The sequence below is a fragment of the Nuphar pumila genome, chromosome 14 (assembly GCF_984573655.1).
Source record: "Nuphar pumila chromosome 14, dmNupPumi1.hap1.1, whole genome shotgun sequence".
In the NCBI taxonomy this organism is placed as follows: Eukaryota; Viridiplantae; Streptophyta; class Magnoliopsida; order Nymphaeales; family Nymphaeaceae; genus Nuphar; species Nuphar pumila.
Genome location: NC_143262.1, coordinates 31,623,298 through 31,635,354, shown reverse-complemented (window position 1 = coordinate 31,635,354; position 12,057 = coordinate 31,623,298). Strand labels below are relative to the sequence as shown.

Genomic DNA, 12,057 nt, shown 5'->3' with positions numbered 1-12,057 from the left:
AACAACACTGGTAATTCCAATTTTGAGGGAAGATCAGTGATGCAGCTGTATTGGAGAAGGCGTGACACAATGGCCACCGTGAAACACTGTCTGACCTCTTTATTAAACTCAGCAAAGATTTTAATAACAGAAGGGAATTCAATGACAATTAAAGAATAAAAAAAAGAAGACAATAGGCAGAAAGAAAAAACAGGAAAACTGCAGAAGATAGAAGACGGCTGGAGTTTCAATATTCTCCGCCTTCACGCAACCCTAGACAGTGCTTCTTAAAGACTGTTTGCTGGACCGGGTCGTGGGTCCAGATTTGGATCCGACCCACGACCCGGGTCAGTATCTCTTTGCAGCTGGTTCTGGGGCGTGCGAGCTCCACCACGCCTGACGTAGGTGCGCAGGGGTACCTCCCTGCGTCATGGCTCCGTCCCTGCAAGTGAGTCATATTCACGGGGTCCTTCATCTGCCCTGTGTGGTGGATCGAGTGGCACGATGGGCCCAATCGGGTCCTGCCCTGCATCATTCTCCCCTAGTTGGGAAGAAGTCGGCTCTGTCGACTTGTTGTTGTCACAGTAAGCATATAGATCAGCCACGTTGAAAATAGGGGAAATATGCCAATCATCGGGCAGCTCAAGGAGGTAAGCATACGAACCCAATCGCTGAAGGATCCTAAAAGGGCCATACTTGTTAGGACTTAATTTGCTATAGGTGCCTACATGAAAACGCTCTGGACGCAGATACACCCAGACGAGTTGACCGACCTCGAACTAGACATCACGACGACTTTGATCTACGAAAGCTTTTTAGGTCTCATAACTTTCAACAAGTTTGGCCCGAACTTGTCTGTGAACGTCACGCATATACTCAACGGCATCAAAGGCATCCGGAGCTGGAGCTGAGAGATCTGATACAGGGGCTAGGTCAACGACATGGGTGGGAGACCGACCATACACTACTTGGAACGGAGATTTACCAGTAGAACGGTTAATGGAGTTGTTATAGGCGAACTCGGCTTGGGGCAATACGAGATCCCAAGTTTTGACATTTTCGCCCACTAGACTCCGTAACAAATTTCCTAAGGTGCGGTTCACGACTTCGGTTTGGCCATCAGTCTGGGGATGATATGCACTACTGAACTGAAGCTTAGTTTTCAACAGGGCCCGTAACGATTTCCAAAAGTGGCTCATAAAACGCGTGTCGCGATCGGAAGTGATTGTATGAGGTAGACCGTGGAAACGGGCAACATCCTTGAAATAATATGAGGCGACTAAAGAGGCATCGGTGGTGCGCTTGCACGGAACAAAGATAGCCATTTTGGAGAACCGGTCAACAACTACTAAAATGGAATCAAAACGACGTGGTGTGCGGGGAAGGCCCACGATAAAATCCATGGATACATGCTCCCACGGTCGTTCAGGAATGGGTAACGGGGTGTACAGACCACTATTCCCAACAGTCATATTTATGACCGTTGAGGGCTAGCCCAACAACTAGTTGGGCTGCCCACTTCTCTCTCTTTTTTTATTATAAATAGGGGCTTTTCCCTTTGTAAATGCTAATGCTTTCTAAGCATTTTATGAAGTCAATGATACTTATATTTTTTATATTCTCTTGTTTAGCTCTCTTGTATCCCTTGTATGCTCTTTGGTGCTTGTGTATTGACTTTGATTTTTGTATTGTCCATTAGTGTACTTGTATTTGTGCTTAAGCGCATTGTTCTTGTTCTTCTGTTTGTTTCATTACAACAATGTCCGTTTTACAAACAACACTGGTAATTCCAATTTTGAGGGAAGATCAGTGATGCAGCTGTATTGGAGAAGGCATGAAACAATGGCCACCGTGAAACAGTGTCTGACCTCTTTATTAAACTCAGCAAAGATTTTAATAACAGAAGGGAATTCAATGACAATTAAAGAATAAAAAAAAGAAGACAATAGGCAGAAAGAAAAAACAGGAAAACTGCAGAAGATAGAAGACGGCTGGAGTTTCAATATTCTCTGCCTTCACGCAACCCTAGGCAGTGCTTCTTAAAGACTGTTTGTTGGACCGGGTCGTGGGTCCAGATTTGGATCCGACCCACGACCCGGGTCAGTATCTCTTTGCAGTTGGTTCTGGGGCGTGCGAGCTCCACCACGCCTGACGTAGGTGCGCAGGGGTACCTCCCTGCGTCATGGCTCCGTCCCTGCAAGTGAGTCATATTCACGGGGTCCTTCATCTGCCCTGTGTGGTGGATCGAGTGGCACGATGGGCCCAATCGGGTCCTGCCCTGCATCATTCTCCCCTAGTTGGGAAGAAGTCGGCTCTGTCGACTTGTTGTTGCCACAGTAAGCATATAGATCAGCCACGTTGAAAATAGGGGAAATATGCCAATCATCGGGCAGCTCAAGGAGGTAAGCATACGAACCCAATCGCTGAAGGATCCTAAAAGGGCCATACTTGTTAGGACTTAATTTGCTATAGGTGCCTACATGAAAACGCTCTGGACGCAGATACACCCAGACGAGTTGACCGACCTCGAACTAGACATCACGACGACTTTGATCTACGAAAGCTTTGTAGGTCTCATAACTTTCAACAAGTTTGGCCCGAACTTGTCTGTGAACGTCACGCATATACTCAACGGCATCAAAGGCATCCGGAGCTGGAGCTGAGAGATCTGATACATGGGCTAGGTCAACGACATGGGTGGGAGACCGACCATACACTACTTGGAACGGAGATTCACCAGTAGAACGGTTAATGGAGTTGTTATAGGCGAACTCGGCTTGGGGCAATACGAGATCCCAAGTTTTGACATTTTCGCCCACTAGACTCCGTAACAAATTTCCTAAGGTGCGGTTCACGACTTCGGTTTGGCCATCAGTCTAGGGATGATATGCACTACTGAACTGAAGCTTAGTTTTCAACAGGGCCCGTAACGATTTCCAAAAGTGGCTCATAAAACGCGTGTCGCGATCGGAAGTGATTGTATGAGGTAGACCGTGGAAACGGGCAACATCCTTGAAATAATATGAGGCGACTAAAGAGGCATCGGTGGTGCGCTTGCACGGAACAAAGATAGCCATTTTGGAGAACCGGTCAACAACTACTAAAATGGAATCAAAACGACGTGGTGTGCGGGGAAGGCCCACGATAAAATCCATGGATACATGCTCCCACGGTCGTTCAGGAATGGGTAACGGGGTGTACAGACCACTATTCCCAACAGTCATATTTATGACCGTTGAGGGCTAGCCCAACAACTAGTTGGGCTGCCCTCTTCTCTCTCTTTTTTTATTATAAATAGGGGCTTTTCCCTTTGTAAATGCTAATGCTTTCTAAGCATTTTATGAAGTCAATGATACTTATATTTTTTATATTCTCTTGTTTAGCTCTCTTGTATCCCTTGTATGCTCTTTGGTGCTTGTGTATTGACTTTGATTTTTGTATTGTCCATTAGTGTACTTGTATTTGTGCTTAAGCGCATTGTTCTTGTTCTTCTGTTTGTTTCATTACAACAATGTCCGTTTTACAAACAACACTGGTAATTCCAATTTTGAGGGAAGATCAGCTGTATTGGAGAAGGCATGAAACAATGGCCACCGTGAAACAGTGTCTGACCTCTTTATTAAACTTAGCAAAGATTTTAATAACAGAAGGGAATTCAATGACAATTAAAGAATAAAAAAAAGAAGACAATAGGCAGAAAGAAAAAACAGGAAAACTGCAGAAGATAGAAGACGGCTGGAGTTTCAATATTCTCTGCCTTCACGCAACCCTAGACAGTGCTTCTTAAAGACTGTTTGCTGGACCGGGTCGTGGGTCCAGATTTGTATCCGACCCACGACCCGGGTCAGTATCTCTTTGCAGCTGGTTCTGGGGCGTGCGAGCTCCACCACGCCTGACGTAGGTGCGCAGGGGTACCTCCCTGCGTCATGGCTCCGTCCCTGCAAGTGAGTCATATTCACGGGGTCCTTCATCTGCCCTGTGTGGTGGATCGAGTGGCACGATGGGCCCAATCGGGTCCTGCCCTGCATCATTCTCCCCTAGTTGGGAAGAAGTCGGCTCTGTCGACTTGTTGTTGCCACAGTAAGCATATAGATCAGCCACGTTGAAAATAGGGGAAATATGCCAATCATCGGGCAGCTCAAGGAGGTATGCATTCGAACCCAATCGTTGAAGGATCCTAAAAGGGCCATACTTCTTAGGACTTAATTTGCTATAGGTGCCTACAGGAAAACGCTCTGGACGCAGATACACCCAGACGAGTTGACCGACCTCAAACTGGACATCACGACGACTCTGATCTACGAAAGCTTTGTAGGTCTCATAACTTTCAACAAGTTTGGCCCGAACTTGTCTGTGAACGTCACACATATACTCAACGACATCAAAGGCATCCAGAGCTGGAGCTGAGAGATCTGATACAGGGGCTAGGTCAACGACATGGGTGGGAGACCGACCATACACTACTTGGAACGGAGATTTACCAGTAGAACGGTTAATGGAGTTGTTATAGGCGAACTCGGCTTGGGGCAATACGAGATCCCAAGTTTTGACATTTTCGCCCACTAGACTCCGTAACAAATTTCCTAAGGTGCGGTTCACGACTTCGGTTTGGCCATCAGTCTGGGGATGATATGCACTACTGAACTGAAGCTTAGTTTTCAACAGGGCCCATAACGATTTCCAAAAGTGGCTCATAAAACGCGTGTCGCGATCGGAAGTGATTGTATGAGGTAGACCGTGGAAACGGGCAACATCCTTGAATTAATATGAGGCGACTAAAGAGGCATCGGTGGTGCGCTTGCACGGAACAAAGATAGCCATTTTGGAGAACCGGTCAACAACTACTAAAATGGAATCAAAACGACGTGGTGTGCGGGGAAGGCCCACGATAAAATCCATGGATACATGCTCCCACGGTCGTTCAGGAATGGGTAACGGGGTGTACAGACCACTATTCTGACGATGACCCTTGGACACTTGACACACATGACAGCCTTGGATAAACTTGACAACATCTTTTCGCATTTTGGGCCAAAAGTATCGTTCATCTAATAGAGCGAACGTCTTATCATGCCCGAAATGCCCTGCTAACCCTCCTTCATGTAATTCAGAAATCAACTGAAGTCTAAGGGAGAAATTGGGTACACATAATTGGTTACCACGGAAGAGGTAACCATTATGAATACAAAAACGGGGGTCGAGGTTGCGATCTGAAGAGGTGCACCCTTCCCAGAGTTTGTGAAAATCAGGGTCCGTAGGGTACAACTCTTTGCATTGCTCAAAGCCAATGACCTGCACCGACATAGTCATCAGAAGGTTGTTCTTCCTACTAAGAGCGTCAGCCACCTTGTTCAGGGTACCCGATTGATGCCGAAGCGAAAAGGTGTACTCCTGCAAGAAGCTGACCCACTTGGCATGACGAGCACTCAACTTTTTCTGACTGTTCAGGTACTTCAATGCCTCATGGTCCGTGTACAAGACAAATTCCTTATAAATGAGATAATGCCTCCAATAACGAAGGGCTTGTACAACGACATAGAACTCGACATCATAAGTAGAGTATTGGCACCTGGCCTGAGTCAGCTTCTCGCTAAAGAAGGCGACAGGCCTACGATTCTGACTCAAGACGGCGCCAATCCCCACTTTAGAGGCATCACATTCAACCTCAAAGACTGCACTAAAATCTGGGAGGGCTAAGACAGGAGCACTGGTCATTTTGTCCTTGATGATCGTAAAGGCTTTGCTAGCCGCTGGTGTCCAATGAAAGCTAGTACCTTTTAGGCACTCCGTGATGGGGGCCATAAGGGTACTAAAATTTCGCACGAAACGTTGGTAAAAGGTGGCTAACTCGTGGAAACTACGGATTTCTCCTATAGTCTTTGGGGTAGGCCAATCGACAATCGCTCGGACTTTAGCAGGGTCTGCCTTGACGCCATCGGAAGACACAATAAACCCTAAGAACACGACACTGGATGTCATAAACTTACACTTCTTGGCATTGGCATACAATTTTTCCTTTCTCAAAATATCTAAGACTTGACGCAGGTGACTCAAATGATCAGACAATGAAGAACTATAGACCAGGATGTCGTCAAAGTAGACGACAACAAACTTCCCAAGACACGGACGCAAGACTTGGGTCATCATGTTCATGAAGGTACTGGGGGCATTAGACAACCCAAACGGCATGACTAACCACTCGTACAATCCATCACGTGTCTTAAATGCCGTTTTCCACTCGTCTCCTTCGCGTATACGAATCTGATGATATCCGCTTTTTAAATCAATTTTAGAGAAAATGGAGGCACCGGATAACATATCAAACATATCATCTAAACGAGGAATGGGAAAACGGTATTTGACTGTGATGCGATTGATCGCACGGCTATCGACACACATGCGCATGGACCCATCTTTCTTAGGAGTGAGTAAGGCAGGCACGGCACAAGGACTAACGCTCTCACGAATAAAACCTTTTTTCAATAAGTCCTGAACCTGTCTTAACAACTCAGTGTGCTCGGAGGGGTTCATGCGATAAGCGGGAAGGTTGGGTAGACTCGACCCGGGCACAAAATCAATGGAATGTTGAACCACCCTTGTTGAAGGTAATCCATCAGGGAGGTCATCCGGCATAACGTCGCGGAATTCCTCGAGAAGAGGGGCAACGTCCGCGGGAATGGACACAGACAAACTCATCACTGGCTTAGCCACCAGGGCATAACAATAGCCATCTTCCTGGCAGTGGTCCAGGAAAAGCCGGTACGAGAGACCTGCGAGTCGGGGGACTCGCTCAGGTTTGTCCACTGTGGGGAAACCTGTCTCCCGGATAGGTAGAAGGACGATCTTATGGCCATTAAAGATAAAAGAGTAAGTGTTCTTACGGCCATCGTGAGTGGTCTGACGATCAAACTGCCAGGGACGTCCCAAAAGAATGTGACACGCATGCATAGGGGCCACATCACACCACACCTCATCGTGGTAGTGTTCCCCCATGGAAAACCGGACTAGGCAACGCTGAGTGATGAGAACCTCATTTCCTTTCTTGAACCAGGCCATCTTATAGGGTTGGGACAACTTTTCGGTGTTGAGTTTCAAGGTAGACACCACACTCTCAGACACCATGTTCTCACATGCTCCGGTGTCAATGATGACATCACAAGCGTGACCCTCACAGTTGCACCGGGTCCTAAAAATGTTATTCCTTAGCCATTTGGATGGAGCCGATTCTCGGGGTGTGGTCAACACATGACGGATGAACAACAAACTTTCGACGTTGCCGTCGAACTCTATAACTCCCCTCTCATCCTCAACCTCAACTAATGAATTGTCATCACTGTCACTCTCACTTGCAGACTCGACAATCCCTTCAACCAGATGGGTGTTCTTGCTCATGGTCGGACACTTGGACGCGACATGTCCTAACTCTTGACACCTAAAACAACGAAGGATCGACTCAGTAGGTTTGGCTTTGGACCGGGTGTGGAAAGCTGGACCTGACTGGTCAGGTTTGCTAAGGTCTGTCATAGGTTTTGAATCACTAGGGGAGCTTGCTCCCCTGGTTGGGAAACTGGGCTTGGGTCGGCTGGAGGCCTCATTACGAGTTGTCCGATATTCCTGCCTCCGCTTCAGCTTTTCCTCGATGTTCATGGCATAACTGCTGGCTTGATCTAATGTTTCGACTGTGACACAACTAAAATCATCAGAGATAGCAGGGCGGAGACCCGAAATGTACCTCGTGACCTGCTGACGAGACGTTTCCTCGATCTGCACACGCAGGGAAAGACGATGGAACTCCGCGGTGTACTCGGCTACAGTTCGGGAACCTTGGCGCAAGGTCAGGTATTCCTTGTAGGCTCGCTCAGCGTGATCCGAAGGCACGAACTTTGACTGCATCAGTCTTTGCATTTCCTCCCACGACTGTACGCGCTCTAATCCCTGCCGCTCCCTTGATCGTTGTAGCTCCACCCACCATGTCTGTGCTAGGCCTCTCAATCGTGTAGAAGCTAACGAGACACGGCGATGTTCAACAACTGTGTGATAATCGAAGAAGAACTGCACTGCATAAGACCAGTCGAAAAACTGCTCCGCGTCGAATCGTCCCGCAAACTCCGGAAGATCCAATTTCACGCCATAGGTGGAGGAGTGGTCTGGTGGTCTCTGTTGTCGCGGCTCCACTATTCCTGCAGGATGCTCATTCCAGAAAAGGTCGTCGTCCCATGCTGCTTCATTGCCCGTATGGCGGTATTGTTCGCCGGGATGCTGGTGCTGTCGACCTCTCCCGATGGGGGGTCGGCGGTCGGGGCGCGCCGGTTCCTGCTGACATTGCCTCGGTCGGGTTTGCCCATGGGCGGGCACCATCTGCGGCCGGTATTGTGGTATTGGAATGACGGGAAGTCCAAGGTTCGGGGGAGGGTTCGGTTGAGGTTCTGGTTCCGGACGGGTAGAATTGGTATGATATGGTGGTGGGTTAGGAGTATGGAGTTGGGACGGATACTGTATTGGGTTTTGGGTCAAGTTTGGGTAAACAAGTTGGTTTGGGTTTGGGTATGGGTATGGGTATGGGGCTTGATGGGTATATGGATGGGTTGACTCGCCCGATGGGATGTGGTTCGGGCTCACTCCTACACTACTCGTCGGACCCAGATATGGATGGGAAGGATCGAGGTTCGAGTTTTGGGGATAATAGGCTTGGTCTGAACTCGATCCCCGATCCAAGAGATTATGGGTCTGGTTTTGACCCGGCTCAAATCCAAACTGGAGCTCCGTCCGGGTCCGATATGGGCTAGGGTCGGCATGAGATCTACTTTGTAGGTCAAAATTATTGGGTTGGTTTTGGTGCGGGGTTGCCCGCGCACCTGAACCAACTAGGTAGGTTGGGTACGGGTGGCCTAGCCCCAAACCCGCTCCCTGGGACCCAAGGGTTGGTCCCAACGAAACGGGCCTATGCCCTGCTGGAACAAAAACCGAGTTGGACCCTCTGATGTCAGGTCCCTCCAAATGGGTCTGGCCCGCTCCCGCTCGTAGAGGTACCATCTCGGAGCCTCTCCGTGCGGGATCGAGAGGGAGCGATGGCTCTCCCCTGATTCGGACATACGAACCTGGGTCTATAATTGGGCCCAGCGTGACGCTGGGGCCCTGTCGACCCAGGTTCAAGTGCTGCGCATCGTGCGTGGTACCCTGCCACGAGTCTGGACCTGTAGGTGGGCCCAGCGCAAAGCTGGGACCCTGCAGGCTTGGGTCGACCTGCAGCATAGCCCCAGGCACGCGCGACCACTCGCCGGGCCCAGCAGGTGTCTCCTGCACACGGCTGGGGTCCTGCAGGGTCGGTCCTACCTGCGAACCCAACACAGGGAGGCGCGGTTTGGACGGTGGGACTGTTACCAGGGGGTTGCTGCTCATCGGGGCTCCCTGGTGTTGCTGGCAAGTACCCGGATTGGGAGTCTGCATTGGTGCCGTTAGGAGCGAAGGAGCATTACTGTGCTGGAGTTGGGTCGACAGACGGATTGAAGACTGAACAGGGTTCACGCCTGTCGCTACGCCATCCACCCGATCTGCGCCTGCGACTAGGGGTTGTGGCCCGGATGCTTCAAGGGCCACCAGTCGTTCATCGAAACCATCCATTCTCTTTGATAGACTGGCAACATCCCTGCTCATCCGCAGCATATTTTCTTGGATTTTTGTAAGTACATCCATCACACGCAGCATCTGATCTTCGCTGCGAGCCTCCTCACGTTCCTCGCTGCGAGCCTCCTCACGTTCCTCGCTGCGTACTGGATCGGTCCCTGCTTCAAGAGCTATCTCGCTGGTGAAGAAAGGGTGCGGCTCTGATACCACTTTGATGCAGCTGTATTGGAGAAGGCGTGAAACAATGGCCACCGTGAAACAGTGGCTGACCTTTTTATTAAACTCAGCAAAGATTTCAATAACAGAAGGGAATTCAATGACAATTAAAGAATGAAAAAAAAGAAGACAATAGGCAGAAAGAAAAAACAGGAAAACTGCAGAAGATAGAAGACGGTTGGAGTTTCAATATTCTCTGCCTTCACGCAACCCTAGACAGTGCTTCTTAAAGACTGTTTGCTGGACTGGGTCGTGGGTCCAGATTTGGATCCGACCCACGACCCGGGTCAGTATCTCTTTGCAGCTGGTTCTGGGGCGTGCGAGCTCCACCACGCCTGACGTAGGTGCGCAGGGGTACCTCCCTGCGTCGTGGCTCCGTCCTTGCAAGTGAGTCATATTCACGGGGTCCTTCATCTGCCCTGTGTGGTGGATCGAGTGGCACGATGGGCCCAATCGGGTCCTGCCCTGCTGCATCAATCAGGAACGGGTGGTGGATAACTGTTTCACTGGATGTGGTTGAGGAAGAAATGGTGGATTTGGTGGTTAAAGAAACTTCAATAGCATGGCATGTGGTCTTCTCCTAATATCAAATCAAAATTACTATTCAGTGGAAAGGCTCAAGCAAGCGTTTGTTAATAAACAGAGAAATGCAATCAAAATTAATAAACAGAGTGGAAAGGCTCAATCAAAATTACTGGCAAAGTTTGACAGTGTTTAATTGTTCACCATGGAACCCTTTTAGCTTCTGTTAATAAACAGAGAAATGCAAGAGTAATCTTTGTAATAAAAACCATCAAAAGTTGGCATTGCCTCTTTTATTCCAAATAGTTTCTTTTCAAGCTCGGATCACCAATCTAACCATCTGAGTGTGCGACTTGAAACTGATTGTAACAGTGTCTGTTCAGATCTGTGTAGGGTGGAAAGTGTATGCATGAAAGCTTGCAGTAAAAAATGGTCAGATCATATTATGTTGTATGTTCCTTGTCTAGTTTGTTACAAGGCTTATTTCTTGTGAGTTATGAGCAGGAAGTTGCATAAAAAAATCATGAAGTTATTAAGAGAGAACTTTAAATTAAAATACGATCAGGTGAAGCAAATAAGATCTATAAACTGTGGTCCATTCAGCAGCCAGCTGCTTGTCGGCTGACTTTCACAAGTGCGAAAGTGAACAAAGTTTGTGAAGTTAAGTTGCTGCATGTAAATGCCTAAATGAACTGATGTTACTATGCTTCTATTAGGCCCACATGGGTTTTGTGAATAAGTAATTTGTCTGATATAGTATTGATTCTTCATGCATTCAATGTTCTATCTGGAAGTATAGATGTACCATTTCTTAATTTTTCCCTTACCTGGGTAGGCTGCACAAGAGAACTACTTCACAACCACTCCACGAGAAGCTGTTACAATGGCACAAGAAGTAGTTAAAACCATGTTATCTAAAGGATATGTTCTAGGCAAAGATGCACTGAGCAAGGCAAAGGCTTTCGATGAATCTCATCAAGTCTCAGCTACGGCAACTGCCAAAGTTTCAGAATTGAGCAAGAGAATTGGACTCACCGACAGAATCAATGCAGGAATGGATGCATTCAAGTCCGTGGATGAGAGGTACCATGTTTCTGGAGCTACCAGAGCAGCAGTGGGAGCTACAGGAAGAGGTGTGGCAGCTGCCACTAATGCTGTTGTTAACAGTAGCTATTTCTCAGCTGGTGCTCTTTGGGTGTCTGATGCTCTTGCTCGGGCTTCTAACGTTGTGGCTGATATTGGAAGTCATGGCAGTAAAAAGTGAGCCACAGAAACTTCCTAAAGGTTTTTATGTATTTATTGTATCGTGCATGAGCAAACTGAGTTGGCTCCTCACTGCTTGAGCCTACTGAGTACTGACCAAGGCCACTTGTTATAATAATAATAAATGATAATAATATGAGAATTTCCAAAAATATTTAGTTAACTTTTGGTTGTTTTATTTAGTTAACTTTTGGTTGTTTTCTTTTCTTTTTTTTTCCAGAAAATGAGTGAGGTTGATGGCGTGACTAATCTGTATAGACCCTTAACTGGATTTGTTCTTCCCGTGTCCTAGCATATGTTAGTATCAATATATTAGTGTGCTCTCTGAACCGTCTTGCGTGTTTTCTTTTTCCTTCAATAAACACATTTGCAGATGGTTTAGTTCTTTACCCTCAGAGGGAGAGAGTTGGATCATTGATAATTTAGTTTATCTATATCATTGAAAGTCTGCAT

At 47.7% G+C, this 12,057-nt stretch overlaps 1 protein-coding gene across 2 annotated transcripts in view; it reads left to right on the top strand.

The window, feature by feature from the left end:
* The window catches only part of LOC149816729 (binding partner of ACD11 1-like), a 60,306-nt gene extending 48,550 nt beyond the window's left edge, over nucleotides 1-11,756 (top strand). For both annotated transcript variants that reach the window (XM_089987787.1, XM_089987785.1), the window contains exon 5: nucleotides 11,177-11,756. In XM_089987787.1, coding sequence (XP_089843913.1) covers nucleotides 11,177-11,605 — 429 coding nt within the window. In that variant the 3' untranslated portion in view covers nucleotides 11,606-11,756. The remainder of the gene's footprint in view (nucleotides 1-11,176) is intronic.
* The last annotated feature ends 301 nt before the right edge of the window (nucleotides 11,757-12,057 follow it).